Below are 24,944 nucleotides of genomic sequence, written 5' to 3'. Positions count from 1 at the left end.
TCAACAAAGATGAAAGGAGTTGGAGATCTGAAGAGAGCTTTACAACAGACATGGAGTTGCAGAATTTAAAGTTTGCCCAGCTGGTTTTTGGTCTTGTTTGATCTAGCATTTCCTCACTATGATGTTTTGGAATCGTAATATATATCCTGTGATATTGGAGGTGTGTTATCGGCTTTTTGATTTTGACTTTATAGGGGATTACAATTAAATGATTGAATGAATCTCAGAAAAGACTTTGAACTTTGGATTTTTAACATTGTTGAGACTGCTATAGACTATGGGGACTTTTGAAGTTAGAATATTTGTATTTTGCATTATGTTATATTTAGTTATGGTTCCCATAGACAAATGTGTTTGAACAAGCCTATGGGGATCAAGGAATGGAATGTGGTGGTTTGAATATGCTTGACCCAGAGAGTGGCACTATTAGGAGGTGTGGCCTTGTTGAAATAGGTGTAGCCTTGTTGGAGGAAGTGTGTCACTGTCGGGTTGGGCTTTGAGAGACCTTCTTCCTAGTTGCCTAGAAGCCAGTCAGAAATTGAAGCCAATTAGAAATTGAAGTTAAATCAAGATACAGAACTCTCAGCTCCTCCATCGCCATGCCTACCTGGAAGCTGCAATACTTCCTGCCATGATGATAATGGACTGAACCTCAGAACCAGTAAGCCAGGCCCAATGAAATGTTGTCCTTTATAAGAGTTGCTTGATCATGGTGTCTCTTTACAGCAATGGAAACCCCAACTAAGACATCCTACTACAGAGACCTGGCTAGAAAGTCAAATGATGTCACCATGCTCTCAAAGCCTGCTGTTCTCTCTTTTAAATACATTCCATCTTTCCGAAGATTTTTTCTAAAGTTCTATATGGCAGTGGACTTGAAACACATTAATTCCATTAGCAGGCTATTTCAGGAAATAGCAAGCATATTTCTTGGAAACAAATATATGTGGTTTAAAAAAAAAGCCACAAGGAAAAAAAAAAAAAAAACCTCAAGTGAAAATCTGAAAACCAAGTTGATTTTCAAACGTGATTAGAACTCCTACCCATGACATATCAAGGGTGTCACAGCTGCTTCTCTGGTGGGAAGTTAGTGTTTGGATCTGGGACTTTAAACCAAAAGGCCTATCTTGGGATGTCACTGTAAGTAGTCTCTCTGCCTCTTAATCATCAGCAACTGCTAAATGAAGCGTGTCTATTTTCTCTGTTACATTTACTACTGGCAGCCAGGTCCTCAGTAAGTGCCCAGAAATGTTTCCATGGTTACAAAAAGCATTCAGCATCCCTCTTGTTTTGGGCCAATTTAGCTTAAAATCTATTGTGCAGAAAAATATGGCACATTAAGGAACATAAAATCAAGATCCGACATTATGAAAAGAACTCAAGATTAAACGGGAAAAGCGAGCCTGATAAGGCTTTTCAGAAAGTGCACAGAAATCACAGATTAAGAGGCTGCTCTTCCTCGCCTCTTTGCAAATGTCTCTTCAGCAGAATGGCTTACACTACCCCTGGGTGTCAGGGGAAAATAAGCACAGGAAGAGTCTTTAAGATATTAACTCATAGCTATACATACATACATACATACATACATACATACATACATACATACGTGTGTGTGTGTGTATGTGTGTGTGTATCTGGTCACTCATCTTTGTGTTGCTGAGTGTTTATTCTGATTAAAGACAAACAAGAGCATTTGTTCCCTGGCTAAAAAACAATTGGAGCAAATACATAGGTCATTTCACCACAGGGAAATGGGGAAAAGTACAGGGTCCCTGGAGGCAACTTAGTGCTGATCTTCCTTCTATAGTCATGAGTAATCTGGTATAACAAAACTGTCTCACTCAAAGGCCATGTTACAAACCCAGTCACCTCATACTCAAGATCCAGAGTTTTGAAAACAATTTTGGGTCCTTGGGAACAGATTAGACAAACAACACAGCTTTGGAAGAAGCTAAGGAAGAGCCTGTGGCTTGTCTCATTTGTGCCTGTCAGTTCTCCACAGCCCTCTGTGTGTGGCAGAGCGTCGAATGCTCATGTGATTAAGAGAAGCCAAGGTAGAACACCTCTCTTTACAGATACCCATCCTCTACCTCCACAGGCATGGAGCCCTCCTGTATCTCCTATGGCTCTTTGCTTCCTGTGAAACAGAAAGGGGTAGATGAGATTCAATGTCAGAATGATGTTAAGGTTGAATTTGAAGGCTTCCCTTTACAGGAAGGAAGAAAGAAGAAATCTAGTTTTCCCCATTTCTTCTTCCAACTACAGTAGACATCTGTAGGCACCAAACACAAAAGAAAGGGAAGAAGATGGACCCCACCCCTCCGTCTCCTCTCTCTCTCCCTCTCCCTCTCCCTCTCCCTCTCCCTCTCCCTCTCCCTGTATAGGTCTGTTTTCTTCTCTTTCTTTTGTGTTTGGTACCTACAGATGTTGGCTCTCCTCCAATACGGAATTCCTTAGCATCGCACCTTCAGGTGTGTAGGACCTGGACTTCTATCTCTAGTAGGAAGACTGTCCACAGAACTCCAGAGCCATACCAAAGACTTCCTTTATTAAATGCCTTCTTGGTGGAGCAATGGCAGCACACTGGCAGCTCTCTATTGTCACACATTCATGCTGAGTTACACAGGTTCCTTCCTAGCATATACTGCTCCCTCCAACTTAGTTCCAGGCCTGCTCTTAGAGCTATTCTAAAACAGAACTTTCTGGTATCACTCTCAGGACTTCTTTGTTAACTCTCAGCTGCTTGTAGGAGGCCAAACTCTCAGCACAAAAGTCATAAGGATCTGAACTCTGCCCCCATGATCTGTCAGCCTGTTGACATGTTAACATCCACAAACGTTTTTGGTTTCCTACCTTTGGAGGACCTTTTTGCCTCTGTCCATCACTCTGACTCACCCTTGAAGTTCACAACCCTGGTCTTCAGATTTCTCATTGCTCACCTCTGACAAGATGATCTCAGAAGTTATGATATGTGTGACTGTAACTTTTCACAAGCATGTCAACAGGACTAGCTAGATGTGCTTCCCATGAGTTTTCAGAACTCTTCAATGAGATACCAGCTCCTCATTCATTTATCCCTCCATTCAAACACCTTACTCAACTTAGTAAGAAGAGGATGCAGTGTCCACACACCACCTTGAAGTTTTATCTTCTGCTTAAGAAGGAGGTTGGAATGCTGGAAATAATGTGTCTCCCTTTAAATAATAATAATCCAGATATCTATAAAATGATAACTTTGATTAAAGTAAGCAGAAAGAAGAGGTCATAAAGCAATTAACTAATTTAACACTTAAGAGGAGACAACTTTCTCATCCATCCTTGTTAGCTCAGCAGATGCTCGGTCAGCTGGTGAGGAGAACCAAGCTCATATTTCTAGCTGATTTCTAGAGGTCAGGTGTAGACTACCACATGGAGAGAGAATTCATGGGAATAACCGGCATGCAAGAATGCGAATCTATTTAGAAGCTCTTCTCAGAGTGCACCAGACACTCACAAGAAAGACTGGAACAGAGCAGGGACAAAGAAGGTGATGGTCAGTATTCGGTCATAGGGAACAGGGAAATGTGCAGTGCTAGGGAATGTCCACTGTGCATAAAAATCTATAAAAGTCCACTGTCCCTCTAAAAGGAACAGCAGACCCTGGTGTCCTTAGACCACAGGGAGAGACACATGAAGGTCAATAGATAGTTCAGGATTACAAACTTCTGGGGAAGGGCAGAAAGAAGGTGTGGGGGTGGGACTGTGAAAGACATTCCCAACAGCAGGATGAGAGATAAGATAATCAGAAGGTCCTGAGCGCCAGACATAGAAACACAGAGCCTGCCTGAGGCTGGAGCAGCTCCAGAACTCCAGCCGGCACAGCAGCAGATGCTAAGTGAAGACAGAGAGACTACTGTGGGAAAGGCAACACAGAGACCCACATGGAACCCAGGAAAAGAAGCCTGACCACAGACTCAGCTTTAACAAAACCCTCTAGCAAACAAGTCTTCACTCCTGGTTTTTGTTTTTTTGGTTTGGGGAATTTTTTTTAAGGCACAAATTGAAGGATTTAAGGCCTCCTTTACTAAAGTTGACACCAAAGTGGATACCAAATGAAAACCCAGCTTGAGTTCTGAACAACTCTGAAACACCCTTATAGTAAGGGCCTAGCATTAGGCAGCCTGGTCTGTTTTCCTTCCCCATATACCATGTTTCATCCTTACTCATAAATTATGTGAGAAATTTAAAAAAAAAACACTGTATTAAGATACAAATGATCAAGATCTCTAGCTCAAATATTATTTGATTACAATAGTTGGACTATGAAAAACCACACTACAGAGGCACTTTAGATTCTAAAGACACATTTCTAAGATGTATCTTCTGTACTAACAACAGAGCTTCAGACTGCAATAGAAAAAAAAAACAGACAGAAATGGAGATGAGAATTTGCCAAGTCAACAAGGTGAGTTTCAGACTCCCAGATCTCTCTTTCACTAGTCAATCAAACAAAGCAATACCCTGCCCCCCCAAAAAAATCAACAGATTAAACAAGTATTAGAAAATGTGATAATGCACCTCAGTCAACTTAGCTCAATTATATATTACATTATTTTATTTTATTTTATTATATAGTTGTGTTTATATATTATACTGAGCACACAGAATACTGTCTCTTCAAGTATACACAAAATAGTCTACAAGTAAACACACACTCAGGTTAGCAGAACAAATCTGAATGGTTTTTCCCCAGAGAGGTGAATATCCAACCACAAATGTTAACTTTTTAAAACTTAAGTAATAAAAAATATAAATTCAGGCTATTATGTGATTAGCAGAACAAATCTGAATGGTTTTTCCCCAGAGAGGTGAATATCCAACCACAAATGTTAACTTTTTAAAACTTAAGTAATAAAAAATATAAATTCAGGCTATTATGTGATTGAGCTAGAAATCAACCACAAAAAAATACCTGGAATCTTCAGTGTTTGGAATCTAACCAATATAGTTTTAAATAACCACCATATGAATAAGTAAGAGGGTGCATTATAAACTAGTTTGAATGATAATGAAACCAGAAACAACACATTTATATTTGTTGAATGCAGATAATGTATTGCTTAGAGGGGAATTTATATCTTAAGTTGCATTCAAGTAAAAATATATATATCCAAAGAAAGAAGGAAGTAACAAGAATAACAGAAACCAATGAAATTAAGAACCAGAAATGAAGGGAAAATTAATAAAAATATAAGGTAGTTTCTTGCAGAAAATATAGACAGATTGACAGACAATTCTCTTCACAGGCAGACTAAAGCAAAAATATCTTCAAATGTCAATTTAAAACCTAAAAACATTAGATAATCAAGAAATAGCATGAAATAAATTCAATAGTATTAATGGAAATATCCTTGAAAAACACAAAATGCCAAAAAATCACTTCAAAAGAAAATCAAGACATCTATTAATTAAATTCTTATTCCAAACCTTCCCAACACAAAAATTCAAACCCTCAAAACCCTTAATTAGAAGCCCATGAGATGGCTTAGTGGGGAAGTGCTTGTTACCCACCATGATAATCTAAGTTCCATCCCTGGGACCCACACAGAGGAAAGATAGAATCCCCCACGTTATTCTCTGACTTCATGCTTGGTCTCTCATGTTCTCTCTCCCCCTCCTTCTCTCTATTTCTCTCTCTCTCTCTATTTGCCCCTCACACACATACACACTTAAAAAAAAGCCCTTGGTAAAAAAAAAAATCTATTAGGCACTAATAAATAACAAATCTACACAAATTTTCTGGATGACAAGGAAGACAAACACTTCTGAATTCATTTTGTGAAGTTAGCATTACACACATACTAAAATCAATGACATATAAAGAATGTCTGTTGAAACACCTCTACAAGTCATTGAACATGGAGAAGTCAAACTGGTACCTACCTAGAACCTTCACCCCTGCACACTAATGTTCATGATACTGGAAGATACTCTGTATTATACCAAAAGAGAAAGGTAAACCCAAACCTGCTACAAACCATTGGATCTATAAAAGTGACTGCCTAAAAACTGTCCTTATGCAATAGTAGCACAAAGCTTGTGGGAGTAAGCAACCAACATCTGGTTCAAGTTAAGGCCCATTCCATGAGATGAAACATATACCCAATGCTTGCTAAGACTCTGAGACTAGATAACCCAGGGACATCAGAGAGATCTAAATACATCTGTTTTGCTAAAGGAACATAGCAATAAAATGACTCCTAATGACACTCTGCTCATTATGACAAAGTACTCACAGATCAGTGCTTTGCTCAGCTATCATCAAAGATCCTTTCTCGTGCAGCAGACGGGGACAAATACAGAGAACCACAGTCAAGAGAGTGACAGAGAGTGAGAGACCTTACAACAATAAAGGATGTCTTCATCACATCCCTCCTCTCAGGGCTCAGGGAACTCTGCAGAAGAAGGGCAGAAAGATTTAAGAGCCAGAGGGGATGGAAGGTACTAAGGAATCAAGAACTTCTAGACCAACAGGATCACTGCCCATAAGAACTTACAGAGACTGTGCCAGTACGTACAAGGCCTGGGTGGATCTCTACCAGATGGGATCCTAGAGCTGAAATGAGACGTGGGGACATACATTCCAACCCTAGGCCAGAAGCTATCTCCAATTGATAGCCACTTGCAAATGAAAAAATTAGTTTTCTCCTGGGGAGTTTCACTGGAGAAAGAAACTACTCTTAAAGGCAGTCCCCATACCCAGCAGTAGATGGCCAAAACAAAACTAATGTCATCTTTGGAGGTTCTTTGTCTCATTTAATGTTACATCAAGGGAGGAGATTTTTTTGTTTGTCTGCTTTGTTTTTTGTTTTTTGCTTTGTTTTATTTTGTTTTATTCTATCTTACAGGTCCTTTGCATGTATATTAGAGCTTCCAGTTTGTGGTTTTTATGGGATTCCTGAATGTTCAGATGCATGTATTTCTGCATCTATATATATATATATATAACTTGTGTTTTTTATTTGGCTCTTTTTGTTTTTGTTGTTGTTGTTGTTGTTGTTTGTTTGATCATTTTGTCATATTCTGATTTGTTTTCTTTTTGTTTATCTTATCTCATTTTATTATAATTCCTTAGATACCTGCTTGTGGATCCAGATGGGAAGGGAGGTGGGGAAGAAATAGTAGGTGTAGGGGAAACAAGATGATAAATAGAGTATATTGTATAAAAAAAATTTTATTGTCAATAAAAGAAAAAAAATGGTACTGGTTTAAAGTTGTCACCGTAGCTCCCACACCTTAGCTAGAAAACATGTCATGGATCAGACACCTTCTGCAGTATTAATGAAAAGTGTTTTCAGAGTGTCTGACCATGGTGCACTGCTGAGCTTTCATTCCAGCCCTGAGAAATCCCACGCAGCTCCATCCCTCTGCCCTGGGCTTTAAGTCCTTGCTATACTGATCTTGTCACTGCTTGTGTGCACAGCCTGTTGTCTTCCACCACTGTTGAAAACACTCACCTTGCCGTCCATGTCTTCCACTGTGACTTCCCTTAGTAAATGTGCCCTTCTCAGACCACACACCCCACCCCCACCCCCACAGGCAGGACTAACATTTGTTCTTCCTGCCACCTAGCTCCAAAGCACATTTGAGTCTCTGTGTACATTCTCACTGTGTCTTCATACAGCTGCGTGCATGTCCGTGTCTACGCCTGCTTCTCATTTTAACTGCAAACCCAGAGGGTGAAGAATTTTCTTTTCATTTCTGCAAGCACCTGGCAACAACAAGTCGCCTGCTTGGTTTTAAAGAGGTATTTGTTGAATTATTTATAGGTTAATCAAAAACAACAGCAACAACTCATACTTAGTAATACAGAATTCAGGGGGAGGAAGGAGTGCAGGCAGATTACGTCCAAGGATCTGGGTTTCATCCACAGCACCACGAAAGACAGGTTCGCATCAAAATCCCTGACAACAACCCATGGAAAGGTCCTCAGCAAAACACCAGCCAGCCACGTTCATCAATGTCTGAAAGCAGCAACACGGCCTGACAGGAAGGATTTTCTACACGCTACCTTGGACTACTTAAACATCTCAAAAAAGCCGATCAGTGCGACCTGCTGCAACGTGGCAAACAAGAAGGCTCTCGTGGATATTCGTATGACCAAAAAAAAAAATTGTTTAACCTCAATATTCTCTTTTGACAAACATCCAGCCAATTGGTGCAGAGGACCTTCTTTAACCTGTTTAGCCCGTGAAGTAGTCGTAAAAGCTTTCCGCCAAGTGGAAGACTAAGAATGTGCTCTCTCAGCATTCTAGTTTAATCTGGTCACAGAGAGAAGATCCAACAGGACCAGACAAGAAAAAGGACAGATAAACTTGATTCTTGGAGGGAAGTAAAAGTAGGGACAAGTGAACTATCCCTCGGTAGACAAACCAATTAACAAACTAGTGCATGCTTCCAATGGGACAGGGTTTCAGCAACATAAATAGCCCATAAGATGGGCAAAGCTGAGAAGTGTTACAATAAGTGAAGAAAGCTAGATTTGAAAGGACACAAACTCCATCTTTTCACTTAGATGACATTCTAAAACCACTAACAGCAACAGTAATTGTAATACAAATTTATTTTCTTTCATTGAAAATAGATTTTTTTCATACCATGGTATCAATATGGTATACTAGAAATGTTGGCTCCCTCCAACAAGGAAGGAATTAATGACTTTGTCTGGGTATGAATAATCTACTGATATGTATGGACTATGTGCTTGCACATATAATGATACAGAAAAATGTATCAACTCGTGTTCACCACAATGTGGAGGGAGATGTGAGGACTGCCAACAGAAAGAAGCCCAGGAATTCTTTGAGATAATGAAACTGTTCTGTACCTTGCTTGAGGCAGTGGTTACAAGATACTCTAAAGAGTAACAAAACAGTAGTAGACAGGCTAAGGTAAGTTTCATCTTCTGAAAATCATGTTACTAATAGGGAATAAAGAAGTATGCTCTAAGATCAGAACACCTAAACTCTGTCTTCCCATTGGTGGAGCGAAGGCAATGTTCTGCACCGTACTAAGAGTGACCCTACCTCAGAAGGATTCGTTCTCCTTCTGCCAAGTCCTACCGTATCACAGCTAAAGTGACACTCACCATGGCTGGTATAGACAAGAAGCTACACCATAGCCTCTGTTGTCTGACTTGAAGGTTTGGCCTAATTAATGTTTACATTCATATTTTACGGTTACAAAAATTAATCAAAAAAAATCACTGCCTGGCATCTATTAAGGCAAATCCATGTAAATTTTAAACACCGTAAATTAAGCAAGAATTCTCTAAAATCAGAATAAAATTTCAACTTGAATCTAAAATTCTACCAACTATATTACAGATAACTTTAAAAGACTCAAAACAGTGGCTTGTCTGCCTGATTTCACCAACTCATTCCAGGATTTCAATCAATAAGAATTAAGAAAGCATTGTATGGGTGGGGGCGGAGCTTAGCCTTTAAAGTGCTTGCTATGGAAGTCTGATGACCTGAGTCTGGATTCCCAGAACCAACACGTGTAAAAAGGCTAGGTTAGGTGTGTATTTATAACCCTCGTATTGGGGCCAGCAATGACAGGATTTGCTGATCAGCTAGTCTAGCTAAATAGACAAGCCCCAGGTTCAGTGAGAGACCCTGCTTCAAAACACATGGAGAGCAACTGAGGAAAGCACTCTGTTTGGACGTATTCACATGCACAAGCACACACACACATAACAGTACACATCTGTTTGGACGTGTTCACATGCACAAGCACACATACACATAACAATACATATCCACACATGCTCATGCAGTGAGAAAAAAAAGGTGTCGTAAAAAGAATAAGAGACTTTGTTTCCTTATCCACCAAGATCCCATGTGTCTAGCAAGACTTTTACCTAAAAGGCGACACTAGGAAGAATCATTGAAAATAAAGAGACAATATGGTATCCTAAAAATGTTGGCTCCCTCCAACAAGAAAGGAATTAATGACTTTTCCGGGTGTGGATAACCTACTAACATGTATGGACTATGTGCATACACACATGACATACATATTCCATCCCCTCACCTCAGCCTACCATTTGCCTCTGTCTTTGGGACTACTCTCCCTGTTAGAAGATTACAGCCATGAAAAATTTATGCTGAAACATATCCCTGTATCCTTCCCAGAGTTAATTGCATTTGTATTATATCCACGGCTCTTTTATTAAAGCCCATCTCTGTGCTCAGTTCTGACTAAATAAAGTGTCATGGGCAGCTCTTATTCACTATGCCCTTATCGTTCCAGGCTAACATCAAATGAAAGCATCCGATTTCAAAGATCTCCCATCTACTGGCATCTCACACGCCACCCCAGTCAGATGCTGTGAGAAGCATTCTTGGAGTGTTATCAACTACAAATTCTGCAACAAGTATGGCTGTTTGCACAGGATCTCACACTGAATAATATAGTAACATCTAGAAATTCCTAACCTAGAGGGGAGGGGGTGGGGAAAAGAACATTTTAAAAGATATTTTAAAAACCATGGCATGTGCACAGGGACTTCTCAAACAGAACCCTCAGATTCATTTTAAGCTTCCCACTTGCTCAGAACTATTATTTTGAAAGATGAAGCCCAAACATGGATCTTGTAAGGCTTCACAGAACAAAAACATTCCGATGGACTGTATCTCTCAATCAGAAGCTAGGATGAGGGGATGTGTAAGTAGCAAAGAAAAGGTAAAATCAATGCTTACAATCAATACTTAAATCAAAGCAGAACTCCACAAGGCGTCTGGAGGAGCACAGGAACAATGGGACTGACCAGCTTACCTTGCTTTCTTCCATTAACTTTTTCTAAAGTGCCAGGGAACTGGGCTTCAGAGCCATGCTGAAGAGCACATCTCTGCCTCTCAGAGTGATGTTCTTCCTCGGAGATAGAAGAAAGCTCATGTTGTGGCTTCAGGCCCCCTGGGATCTTATTGGGCCACTGGGGTATTATAGAGCTTGAGTCTTTGACTTGCTGACCAAGTCTGGGGCTTGCTGTTTGGACAGAGTCCTGCAGATCACTATTAGAGCATGAGAAATGGTCCTCTTCAAGAAACAGGGAGTTTGCCTCCTCTGGACTCCCATTGTTGTCCTGTTCATCATCTTCCAAGCAAGTTTCCTGAATCTGAATAGCATCTAAGTCCTGCTCTGGCTTATCACTCAGTGCTGAATCGTGTTTGCTAAGAAAAACCAGTGAAGCAGATAACGCATCCCCGACTTGCTGGAGAGCTTCATAAACTCGGGATAGCCAGGAAGACAAAGGTTGGAAGAAGTTCTGGACATCCTGAGACGCCATAGTCAACACCATGATCAACTACCTTGTTGTCTCCAGAGTCTGCTTATTTGGTTCCTCAGAACTCGGAACTTATGCGAAATACAGAACGAGCATGATGAGAAATTTAACTGGAGGTCTCTCTTTTTTTTATAACAGGCAAAACTTTATTAATATACACATAAAGAAAACATGTGCAGTACGAAAGCACCGTTGGCAGTAAGTAAAACCAGGCAGCATGCTGGTTCTTGCACCAAGGTCTATGGAGTAGGTCTTTGCAGGGAACAGAGCAACTGTGTTTGACAGGGTGGTCTCTTAATGGCTGTGACCATTTCAGTCTCAACACTTCTCAGCTGAAACAGAGGAAAGACATGCTTACACCTGTTAAAGTCTCACAACTGCAGACCCATCACCAGATACCTGTAATCAATGTCAAGCAGCATTTGGAGGACAGAGAGAGATTATACTGAACTCTCATGATGGCTAAATAAAAATGACCTTGAAAATCTAAATGTGGGTTCTAGCCACGTTTGTATACCTCCTCACACTCATGCACAATTTCCATTAGCAATAACGGATTCTAGTCATGTGGACTGAGAGAAGTCTGCTCCCCATAGACCAGCTTAACAGTGTGAGAAGACTAAAGGAATCCATGGGAACAGCCAGTTAGGCATGACACTTCAAAATGCAAGAAAAACTGGAGGTTTCCTGCACAAACATGCAGACCCCAGAGAGCTAACGAACAGGCATCTCTGTTTTGAGACACAAAGGTTTATCCTCTCAAAGGAAATATGTGTCTGGAATTTAAAAGCTTCCAACAAATCTTAAAAATAGAGTTTTACAGTTTTATGCAATCTCTAGAAATGGTGTCTATTCTTGGGGAGAAATCACTGAAAATGTGTGCATGGCAAATGGATCATCCAGCTTCTTGGTATCTTCTGCCTTTGTCTGTGTCCCTATCTCCTTAAGTTAGCCCTCTGCAACTTGTATGTCTTCTAAAACATTCTATAAAATTCATACTCTGAAAGAAGTTGCTCCTGGACATCCATAAACCAGCAGGGCAGGGTAATGATCAAAAAGAATATGCCTATGTTTTTATAGTAATATGCAAACACAAACCTAGGCAGATTTACATATATGCATAAATATCGGTATCCCATTACTATCCCAGTGTAGGATAAGTGTTATTATTTGTTTCTATGATAGCAATATCCCCCTCAGAATCATGCCATTCCTGAAGCTTCAACCCTCTTGCTCTTGGCCTTTAGTACAACTCCTTATATTCTCTTTTAAAAATTCTCATTGGTGACTCATAGGTGCATTGATTCACTCAGTAAACAAATAAGAAATACTAAGTACCTATTAAGTACTAGGCATAATGCCAGGCATCAGGTAACCCTGAGGCCTCTGTCCTTGTAGAACTTGCATTTCAGCTAAAGAGGAACTGGATGCTCTGCATTCTCCTCTTAAACCGAATAATTCATGTGTCACTTTGTAGTGCTTGTCTCCCTCTAACAGTATACTTGCAAACACTCAGTGTTCCATTGCTTCTTCTCATCTCCAATCATACTCACCTGCGGGGAAGTCTGGCCCATCCCTACTTCTGTTTCTTTGGTTTTGGTTTCTTTGGATTGATCGGCTGATCTATTGGGTAGTCGGCTGGTTTGAGATGGTTTCATGTACCTGGGCTGATCTTCAACTTGCAAAATAGCCAAAGATGACCTTGAACTTATGATCCTTATGCCTTTATATCCTGAGTGCTAAGATTACAGATATACAGTGCTGGGGACCAAACCCAGGGCTTCTGTATTCCAGGGAGCATGGCTAACAAACTACACCCCAGGTTCAACTCTGTTTTAATTTTAAACTTTTATAAACCCAAAATACCCATCTCCAGCCCTTAGCTCGCTCTCTCCTTACTCTTCTCACAGACACAAGTCAGCGTCATGCAAACTTTGGTAGCTCTGAGTCATCTAACAAAATAACACAACACAGAAAGGTCTAGGCTGGCTGCAAAAACAAGCCTAGCTAAAACCTCTGTGTTTCCGTTATTTTCCCCGGAAGGCCAAATCCCTACTGAAGGCAGATTTTTATAAAGCAACAACAACAGAATACTGATATAAGCAAATACCTATATGCTACACATTACTGTGCCACCAAAATCCTAAATTCAGTTATTTCAAATCCAGTATGTCACTTTGCTGTGGGGATTCATCTCTTGGGTCACAAGACCTCATGACTGTGAGTCTCTCTCTTTAACCCCCTCCCTTTCTGTTCCTTCTAACCAATCTCCCATAAGCCTTCATTCTGTGAGCCATCACCTTTCCCATGATCCTGTTCTTTCATGCCACCTGCCCATATCATTCAGTCTCTTCCATCAAACCCTCTGTTCCCCACATTTGGGGTTACTGCCTCTTCACCCCTGGAACAGAGGCTCCATGGAGAATGAAGGCATCTGCTTTGTTCTGTCTATTTCAGTGCCTAGACATGTGTTGAACACACTGTAAACAAATCCCTAGTCAATAAATTCACAAATTTCACTAGAATCATGCCTAGAACAGTGCTTGGTAATAATTACTTACACAATAATTTTGTTAAAGTTAATAAATAAAACCTACTCAAAGCTCTGTTGTGAAGCTCTTAAATGGTGTTATTCTACAAATTTTCTATTTAGGACATTTTGCTGTCAGCATTTGTTCCACTCAATTTAATGACCCACCATTTTGGGTTGTATTCGTTGCTGGGATGACTTCATTCCTTTTACATTTGACCCAGAAAGTATTTTGCCTAAACAACAGTGCTTCAGGGTGTTTGAGACATGGAAGTCCTCTCTGAGAAATCAGTGGCTTTAGCCATTTACTCCTGTTACAGTGCATACAGCTCCACCTTTCATTCTAACAGAATGTTCAGCTGAGTATGGGCTGACCCCAAACAAACTGCCACAGAGTGAGGATCACTGTGAGATCCTATAAGCCAGTCACGCTGATACTCTGAGTATTTCCACAAATTACCTTGATTTTTCTGACTTTTGTTTTCCCCAGGATGCCTTCACACCCAGCCTGCCTCATTTTTTTTCATTGAAACTCTAATAGTTTTTCTTCATCTGTTAATTCTTCATCTATAACCAAAGACATGGTCTCAGTGCACTTAGAATATGATTTTATGTTATAAAATTGCATGTATTTGTCAATATTCTTCTGATGGGTTAGTACTTCACAAGTTTTGGAAGTATTTTTATAAGTTACAACTTCAGAACCCACGTGAAGCAGGAAGGTGTTCTGAACATGCTGGATGGATGGATGGATGGATGGATGGATGGATGGATGGATGGATGGATAGATGGATGGATAAGTTGGTAAGTAGATGGGTATGTACTTGGATGGATGGATGGATGGATGGATGGATGGATGGATGGATGGATGGATAAGTTGGTAAGTAGATGGTTATGTACTTGGATGGATGGATGGATGGATGGATGGATGGATGGATGGATGGATGGATAAGTTGGTAAGTAGATGGGTATGTACTTGGATGGATGGATGGATGGATGGATGGATGGATGGATAAGTTGGTAAGTAGGTGGGTATGTACATGGATGGATGGATGGATGGATGGATGGATGGATGGATGGATAAATGGATGTGTGTATGGGTAGATGGATGAGTGGATAGGTGTTGGTTAGGTGAGGGATGGGTGGGCAGATGAATGGATGAATAGAGTATGTATATAGATGGATGGATGAGTGGCTGGATGGTAGGTTTGTGGATGTATGGGAAGCTTGATGAAGGTACTAAAATGTTTAAAGTCAAATAGTCTTGATTCTGTCGTTTATCATCTGTAATATGGAAATCCCTTACACCATCAGTTCTTCCTTTCTTCTCTAAAATTCAAGAACATACCAGATAGGCCAAAGAGCGTAGTAGCTGGAGCTGGATACATTGAGAATAGAACTGCCTATTTAGTGATGAGTTCTGAATCTTTGTTAATATTCACTATTGTATTATCTTGAAACAATGAAAGAGAGACCAGATCTCTACCTATAGAGGGGAGGGGGGATGTTGAGTTGTATTCTGAAACATTGAAGAAGGAACAGCACTTGAGTCTGGACACAGAACATTACCTAGTCAGCAATACTGGATACTGCTCATACTAAATAAACCTAAAGCCAAAAGGATATCAGTACAGACAAAGAAGTCATGGGAATATAATTAAGTAAATGTCCACTTGACTGAGAGGGCACACCAAGGGTAATGCAAATCTGTACTTACAGTTTTAGTTCTTTGGAATACTTCCTTATAGCTAGTGAGATGGCATGGCTTCTGGCAGGGTGTGTGTGTGTGTGTGTGTGTGTGTGTGTGTGTGTGTGTGTGTGAGAGACAGAGGGGGGGAGGAGGGAGGGGGGGGGGAGGAGGAGGGGGAGAGGGAGAGGGAGAGGGAGAGGGAGAGGGAGATGATTATGTTACTATGATTTTTTTAAAATACTCTATCTAAAAGCAGCTTGACTAGAAAACAGAAAAGGGTTGATTTAGCTTAAACTTTAAACCTTCAGGAAATAACCCATTATGGAAGGAAGTCATATCAGAACTTAAGGTAGAAATCTGAAGCAGAAACCACAGATTTCTGTTTCCTGGCTCATACTCAGGTAGCTTCCTTGTATAGCCCCAGAATCACCTGCCCAGTGAATGCCCCTGCTCATGCTGGGCTAAGGCTTCCTAGACCAATTAGCAGTCAAGATAATGCCTCCAGACAGACCCATAAACCAACATGATAAAGACAGTTACTCAATTAAGACTTCTTTTTCAGGTCGTTCTAGGCTGTGTCAAGTTGACACAAGTTGACAGTTAATATTAATAAGGAAATAAACAAAAACAAAGAAACAAAGATTTTGTCCAGATCCTTGGATTAGAAAGAAAAATATACTGAAAGTCTTAAAAGGGCTCAATACCGGATTAAACTAGTTATTGGTGGTTTATCATTATGAGAAATATAAAATAAAAAAAACAGAAATGTATGTGTGTGTTGAGTGAGTGTGTAAAACACATAAGTTCTTATTGGAGGGGGGCTGGAAAGGTTTGCTACCTTTAAAAGTACTTAGAGTAATCTAGAAATCTAAGAAAGACATAGTAACAATTGATAAATACAGAGAAAACGAAAGCCATTGGTGGATTTCCAAGGAGTCCCTAACTTTAATTAGAATTCTATTTTAACTGTTAGAGTGGTTAACTGAACTATGATCATTTCAAATAGATTACTAAGCAGAAAACAACAGAATTGTGTTTCCATATGAGAAAACTATGAAATTATTGAGTTCTGTGCTTTCTCAAATATTTTTTAAAATCTCCACCAAAGACAATTTTGTACAGAAAATAAAAATAAAGGCTGTCAGTTAAATCATTTTGACCTCATTTTCTTGTACTGACAGCTTCTTACAGGGGGCAGGAATAGTTATAATCTAAGAAACACCGGTTTGTAGAAAACCATAAAAGTATACGGTAGAAAGTGTGCATGCCTGTGTCAGTCTAAAAGTTTATGAGTACCTGGAGAATGAGCTGTAATAAGCTACATTCTAAAAGATAAGAAAATGCTGCCAATAGTAAAATTTCCAGGTAACCAAATCCTAAGTCAAAATTGTCTACAAATCTGCTTTCTACCACACGTGGATGTTTAGCATTTTTTGAAAGCTAAATCACCTCGGAAAAAACCTCTTCTCACTCTTGAGCATGGTTCATAGGGCAATCTAAGAAAAAGTCAAGAACACTGGATTTTATTAGAGTGTCTCTTCACAGGCAGCTGTCAAAAAACTTCCCTTGTCTACAAAATGTCAGTTATTTACTATTGACACACTAGCCTTGAAGCTAATTAAGTCAACCATTATCAAGCCTGATGGAGAAAGTCATTTTGAATTCAAACCTAAGAAGGTTTAGAAGATGAATAATGCATGCTGTGAAAATAAGAACTACAAAATGGGCTGCCATCCATCTTTCACAGGATTCAGAAGCATCCACAGGTGTTTTCTTTTAAAAGCAAATTTGTTATGTGGGTAGAAATACATGCCATTGAAATGAGATACTCACTGAAGCATTTGTCTAAAGTGTGTTGGCATCTTAACAAATGTAAGGATGGACTACTGGGGCAGGAGACATGGCTTAGTCAGTAAAGAGCTTGCTGCTCAAGCAGGAGGTCATGCATTCAGTACCCACCAGATTGCCAAGCATAGAAACACATATTTGCAATCCCAGAGCTGAGGAGACAAAGACAGGAAGATCCAAAGGGCTTACTTGCTGGTCTGCCTAGTCAAACTGGTGAATCCAAGTTTGCTGAAGGATCCTGTTTCCAAGAGTAAGGTAAAAAGCGATGGAGGTAGAACATTTAATGTTAACCTCTACCCTACAGACACATTATGTGTACACTGGCACTCACATAAAAACACACTCATACAAAACACACACATACACATACACACACACATACACACACAGCAAAGATAGGGCTATCAAGGAGTCTTTATGCAGTAATATGGAAACAACATGGCATTGCAGGATCTTGGACCCACCTTGACTATTGGTTTTGGTGCAGGGGAAGAAGGACAACAGTGGGTATAAATCAAAATGAGAACTTCCCGATAATTAAAATACATATTCACCAGTTAATGATGAGAAGAATGAGTCGGAAAGAAAGGAAAGAAAATGAGGAGGTGAGGGAAGGAGAGAGAGAGACAGAGAGACAGAGACAGAGAGAGACAGGGACAGAGAGACAGAGAGTGACAGAGAGACAGAGAGAGACTTTTACAGTCATTGTAAAGCAAGGCTACCTTGTATCCACCCCTCAGTTATTGTAAGTCATGACCGTGGACCTGGGCATCAGTATGTTCTCATTCATAAACAGATCATGACTCCCTACACTACAGTTCACCCTGTAAACTATATTACGCAATGTTTTTAAAGTGCACAGAAAGCATCCAGTGTGTAACAGGCACTCAATATCAGGCATTCATTATGCTGAATTTTAGGATGTTTCACAAGGTAAAAATATATTGAACCCGTATAATCTTTCTGGTATGTTATTATCTCAGGTAAGAGTAGTTATCTAACATGTTACAGACAATATTTTTGAGAACTTATATAAATAAAAACTTATGTAAAAGACAACTTTCTCCTTTTACAGATGAAAACACTGAGGCTCAGAAAAGATCTGTGCCTTGCTCTGATATTAATTATCTGGATTAAAGAACAGAAATGGTGTTCCAATTCTCTCCTGTTGAATTTCAAACTACTCCAAATCTTTATAAAAGGCCAGTAAGACTGTGGTGATTCTAAAATATTAAAAGTGGGACTATTCTCCTAAGAAATGGCCAATGTTGGGTTCAAACTGATGTCTGTTTGACTTGGAGGTTGGAGATTTTTTTACATTGTTTGTTTATTCACTTTAGGGGGGCAAGGCATTGTGGAGGTCAGAGAAAGCTTACAGTGGTCTGTTTTCCCCTTCTAGAACATAATTCCAGGGATCAAATGCAGGCCATCAGACTTGCCAGCAAGCCCCTTTACCTGCTGAGCCCCCTCACCAGCTCCTGACTTGGAGGGCTGACCTCACTCCATTTCTACTTAGCCTGTTTCACTAACGGAAATCATTTAAGACATGAGAACTGCTGCAACTAATTTTCCAAAGTAAGTGTAATAAAGCAAAAATATCTTCCATTGCTCTGTAAGTCATATAAGGCTTCCATTAAAATCCACTTCTAACCTTGACAGAACAAATAAATGTCTTCTGTAGCCTGAGCAGGACAATGTAAAAGAAATTAGACTTAGTTCAACCGAATTGTGAAGCTGCTCAGGTTTACGCCATTAGAGTGATGACACTCCTTAAACACTCAGATTTCATGAGTCCACTGAGTAGTACTGAGTATCTATTACAGCTAAAGAAACTTAAATATGCTCCATGAATACCCACTGGTTGTCACGCAAACAGGCAAAGGTTCTCTGTGGCTCCAGAGGGACTATTGAACTCGGCCTCGGCAGCAATTTTCTAAAGAGACCGTTGCTGCTCTTGGACAGAAACCCATTTTCAAACACATATTAAGATCTTAAGGATGGCTAATAGGTTTAATTAATATTTATCTTTTAACAATAAAGCCTGGTGGTAAAAAGACGACTCAGTTTTTTAAGACCACTGGCTGCTCTTCCAGAGGGCCTGGGTCTGATTCCCAGCACCCACATGGTGGCTCACAATCATCTGTAATACCAGTTTCAGGGGATCAAACACTCTTCTGACTTCTAACCTCTGCTGTCACCAGACACACTTTTGGTACACATAGACACACACATACACACACACACACACATGTACACACACTCTCCTCCATCAGCATGGCACCCACATCCCAAGACATATATAAGTCAACAAGTCCCCAGTGAAGAAGAGTCGGGAATTTCAAATAGTAACCATAGTAAGGTGCAATACAATTGAGAACTAACGTGATAAGATTAGGAAAAGAAAAAAATTAACAGGAAAAACCCTCAGATAAAGATACCAAGACCATCGGTCTTATCCCAAGAGAAGAAAAACATTTGTGTCACTTGAAAACACATTAGGTTCCAAAATAAGGAAAAAATAACAAAACTCTGGTACTTGCAACCCCCTTGAGACAAACAAAGCAAAACTCAGAATGTCAGCATTATGTATTTGTTAACTCTAGAAGTAGCCAGCCCTATGAAAATGTGGTTAGAGAGAGAAATGACCACTCAGAATCTCACTGCTTGATACAGCTGATTACTTTGTATAAGAGAAATATGAAATTGTATTTCCTTGAAATTCACAGGGTTGTCATCATCATACCCAGGAGCCTAGCCATCATCCAACCGCTGCTGTATTTATGATTGGCCACCAAGGTTCACTCATTCTGCTGTCTTGAATTTATTGCTCTTTATTTATTGTTGCTTGGTCGCAACACAGGTGTCAGCGGAATTCAAGTCACCTCGAGACCCACCCATTCCACTTAGCAGCCTCTTCAAGGAGCTGCCCACATCCACTTAAACACACTTCCCCCGGCTAACTTCTAATATGCTTCCAAGATGCATGTCGGATGAGACTGCTTAGCATTTAAACTGATGTCCCATAGTGATGGCTATTCTTGGTTGTCAACTTGGAACTAATTAAAACCCAAGCAGCTGAGTACACCTCTGAGGGACTGTTTCTTAATTAAACCATTCAAAGTGGGAAAGGCCACTTTTAATCCAGAGCTTTTAAGGTGGGGAGATACACTTAATCTAGATTTCTGAGGTGGGAAGGACTACCTTTAATCTGGACCACACCTGGCGGCACCCTATAGAAAGAGCATGGAAGAAGGAAGCTGATGCTCTCTGCCTGCTTATCTTACTCTCACTGGTAAGTCCATTCCTTTTCTGGCATTAGAACCTACTTCTTCAGGATTCTGGGGTAGACTGAAGACCAGCTGAGATATCCAGATATACACCTGAGACATACAGTGGACTGAACACTGGATTCAGGGACCTTCTGTTGCTATGCAGCCATCATTGCAGTAGTTGGCCCACGGCCTGTAAACCATCCTAATATAGCCTCTTTCTGTATCCATTCTGTCATCTCTGCTCTAGAGAACCCTGACTAACACATCCATCATTCTTACCATCATGACGTACTCCAGAGGACTCTGAAGGGCATGTGTGCTCCAGCCCTTTCCTGTCTACTTCCTGTCTACACCTGCCCAACCTCTTGGAATTCTTTGGCTCTTTTGCTGAAGTTCTCTTGCCTCTGGGATTCCCCAAGTCCCACCCAAAAGCACTCACTGGTCTCTTTATAGTTCTCAGTTTACACTTTTTCAGAATTCTTTTCCTTCCCCCTGAACCCAAACTAAATTAAGCCATCCTGAAATACTCTCTCAGAGCACCTCTTTTTTAAAAAAAAATAATAAACTTTTTTTTCTCCTACTACTCCTTCCCATGCCCCCTGTCCCCTCCGTCTGGTCCCCTTCTCTTACATGGCTGACCCCTTCTGCTCTCATAAATCATTGTATATTTCACTAGCCTATTTCCTACCTCTCTTAAGATCTCATTCTCTTCTCTCTTGATCTAGTTACATGACCTGCACATATGTAAATATATTCACACTTACACATACATACATACATACATACATACATACATACATGTAATTTTAAATCTAGGTTCTATGTATGTATGAAAGGAAACATGTAGTATTCACTTTTCTGTAGTTCAATGCTCCACCACTGAGCTATAACTCTATATATGCCTTTCTGAGTCTGGCTTCTTTCTCTTTTTTATTGGTTTATTTATTTACATTTCAAATGCTGCCCCCCTCCCTGTCTCCCCTCTACAAACTCCCATCCCCCTCTGCCCTGCCTCTATAAGGATGCTCCCCCACCCACCTCCCCACTCTAGCCTCACCACCCTAGCATTCCCCTATGCCAGGGCATCAAGCCTCCACAGGACCAAGGGTCTCCCCTCCCACCGATGCCAGATAAGGCAGTCCTCTGCTACATATGTAGCTGGAGCCATGGGTTCCTCCATGTTTACTCTTTGGTTGGTGGTTTAGTCCCTGGGAGCTCTGGGGAGTAGGGAGTCCTGTTAGTTGATATTGTTGTTCTTCCTATAGGGTTGCAATCCCCTTCAGCTCCTTCAGTCCTTCCCCTAACTCTTCCATTGGGGTCTCCAGGCTCAGTCCAATGATTGGCTGTGAGTATATGCATCTGTGTTGGTAGGTGCTGGCAGAGCCTCTCAGGGGGCATCTATACCAGGCTCCTTTCAGCAAGCTTTTCTTGGCATCAGCAATAGTGTTGGAGTTTGGTGTCTGCAGATGGGATAGATCCCTAGGAGAGGCAGTTTCTGGATGGCCTTTTCTTTAGTCTCTGCTCCATTTTTTGGCCCTGCATTTCCTTTAGACAGTAACAATTTTGGGTTAAAATTTTAGAGATGGGTGGGAAACCCATCCCTCAACTGGGGACTGTGCCTATCTAGTGGAGGTAGTCTCTACAGGTTCTATCTCCCCTCTGTTGGATATTTCCACTAATGTGATCCATGTTGGGTTCTGGGAACCTCTTGCTTCCCTGGAGTCTGGAACTTTCTAGTGGTCGCCCCCCTCCCCCATTCTCTACCCCCTACTGCTACATATTTCTATTCATTTTCCTAGCCCTCTTGTCTTTTCCCGTACCTGATCCTGTCTCCCTCTTTGGCTTATTTCTTTAAATAGATTTATTTCTAGATCTTCATGCTAATGCCATGACTTTTCTTTATGGGTGAATAAATTCCATCATGTGTGTGTACCACATTTTCTTTATCCATGCATAGCTGCTGAAGAGCATCTACATTTAAAAAGTGACCTATGGTGATAGAAACCACAACAGCAGATGACTGTTGAGGGACTGATTCTATTTCCTAGCTATTGTCCATAATGCAGAAATGTATGTGGACATGCAAGTGTCTCTGAGGTATGTTAACTTTGGAGTCCTTTGGGTGTATACTGAAGAGTGGTCTAACTCACTAATATGTTGGGTCTACTTTAGGGTACTTTTTTTGAACCTCTATTTTGATAAGTCACACAGTTCTCCTTCCCACCAGCAGTGTGTACGAGTCCCTCTTTCCCCACATTCTCACTATCCTTCTTCATTTATTTTCTTGATATAGCTATTCTGCTGGGGGTAAGATGGCATCTAATCCAGTTTTAACCTACATTTCCCTAATGGTTAAAAACACTGATCATTTTTAAGGATTGATTAATACTTCTTATTCCTAATAGCACACATTATATACAGTTTAATAATATATAAATGTCATTTGCTGGTGACGTATGTATTTCTTTTCACATTTGTTTTCTTTAATAAATTAGAATTTCCATGAAGTCTGGTGGCTGGCTGATATTTTCTTTGTTGTGTTATCAGCATGCAGCAGAGTACCTGATGGTCACAGAACAAGCAATCAATATTTTTGAATATTGAATACATATAGTTGTTGTGCTGGCTAGCTTCTTGTTAGCTTGACACAAGCTAGAGTCCTCTGAGAGGAGGGAATCTTAATTGGGAAAACGCCTCCATAAGATTAGCCTGTAGGCAGCCTGCAGAGCATTTTCTTACTTAATGACTGATACAAGAGGACCTAGCCTGCTGTGGCTGGTGCCATCCCTGGACAAGTGGTCCTGGGGTGCATGAGAAAGGAAGATCACAAAGATTCAAGCTAAATGAGGTCCCAGCACTGAAAAAGAAGTGGACATAGGCTCCCACTCAGACCCAAGAAGCTACAATGGATATCCGCTGGCAAAGAAAAAATTAGTTTTTGCCAATGGAGTCTCACTGGATATATTACACACATCAGGGTAGGCTTCATGCCCAGGAGTATTTGGCCAACACAAAACAAACTCAGTAGTGTTTTTGTAGAGTTTTGTCTCATTTTGTATTGTTTGGACATTTTTTTCTTTGTTTTATTGGTCTTTTGCTTGTATGTTTTAGTTTCTGTTTTTATGGGTTTGGGTATGTTTCTTGTTGTTTGTTTTGTTTTGTTTTATTTTGTTTTGTTTAAAGAGTGAGAAAGAGATAGAACACAAAATTGAGTAGATACGTAGGTGGGGGTTTTCTTGGAGGACCTAGGAGAGGGGAAACATCAAAAATTATGAAACTTTTTTTAATTTATAAAAACATAAACAGTATGAATATAAAGTCATGGGGAGCACAGCAGTCAGCCCCACCCTCTGTGGCCTCTGCATTAGCTCCTGCCTCTAGGGTTCTGCCCTATTTGAGTTGCTGCTCCAACTTTTCTCACCAATGACACATGACCTGAGACTTATAAGCTAAAATAACTCCCCCGACCAAAGTTGTTTATGGCCACAGTGTTTTACCACAGCAATAAAAACCCTAACTAAGGCACCTATAGAAACACAAGAATGTATTTTACGTGCTTCCTTCACTTAGCATTTTGTCATGTTTCTGTAGCCTCTTATGTTTTCCACTTGTAGTGATTTAAGATTTTGAAAACTAACATTTTCAACTAGAGCCTCAGAGCTCTTTCTCAGATTAACAGCCGATCTGTGAAAGGCCTCACCTTACGGACTGTGCAGTCCTTACAGTGCAAAAAGTCTCTGCCCTGTCACAGTGAGAACAGTGGTCACTGGGATCCCATGTCTGTCACATCACTGAGTTTCTCAGGACTCAGGCTTATTCCTATATTTTCTACAAAAACAAAAGAGATGATATACTTTCCTTATTCAGAATCATAATCCTCACAGTCACTCCTGTGAAAAACTAGTGCTGCCTAAACATGACAGTAATAAAATGAAAACAAGTTTGTCCTTTTGTTTGTTTGTTTGGTTGGTTGGTTGGTTGGTTGATTGTTGTTGTTTTTTTAATAAGAGGTTTAGGAAAGAATTGGGGATATACATCGATGTTAGAGTGTGCCCCTGTGTATGCTGGGTTCCATCACCAGCACCATAATAAGTAATTTAAAAACAAGAAACGACGCTAAGCAGCACTAGACAGGTGAGGCACCATTCCTAGATCTATACACAGTGATGACTTGTATGGATGCTTTCATTTCTTCTGCAAAGTAGTAGAAGCACAGCAGCCAGCCTCTGATAGTCCATGAACATAGTAGTAGAAGCACAGCAGCCAGCCTCTGACAGT

The 24,944-nt window shown here is 40.3% G+C and overlaps 1 protein-coding gene across 4 annotated transcripts in view; it reads right to left on the bottom strand.

Annotated features, from left to right (window-relative positions):
• Syt16 (synaptotagmin 16) overlaps positions 1 to 24,944 on the bottom strand; it is a 239,053-nt gene that overhangs the window by 96,008 nt on the left and 118,101 nt on the right. For 2 of the 4 annotated variants that reach the window (XM_028789662.1, XM_028789669.1), the window contains exon 3: positions 10,819 to 11,658. The exons of the other annotated variants lie outside the window; for them this stretch is intronic. In XM_028789662.1, the coding sequence (XP_028645495.1) occupies positions 10,819 to 11,341 (523 nt within the window). In that variant the 5' untranslated portion in view covers positions 11,342 to 11,658. The remainder of the gene's footprint in view (positions 1 to 10,818; positions 11,659 to 24,944) is intronic. 4 annotated transcript variants of the gene reach the window in all.

This window comes from Grammomys surdaster, unplaced genomic scaffold (assembly GCF_004785775.1).
Source record: "Grammomys surdaster isolate TR1022 unplaced genomic scaffold, NIH_TR_1.0 127, whole genome shotgun sequence".
NCBI classification, from domain to species: domain Eukaryota; kingdom Metazoa; phylum Chordata; class Mammalia; order Rodentia; family Muridae; genus Grammomys; species Grammomys surdaster.
This window is presented reverse-complemented; position numbering and strand designations above follow the sequence as displayed.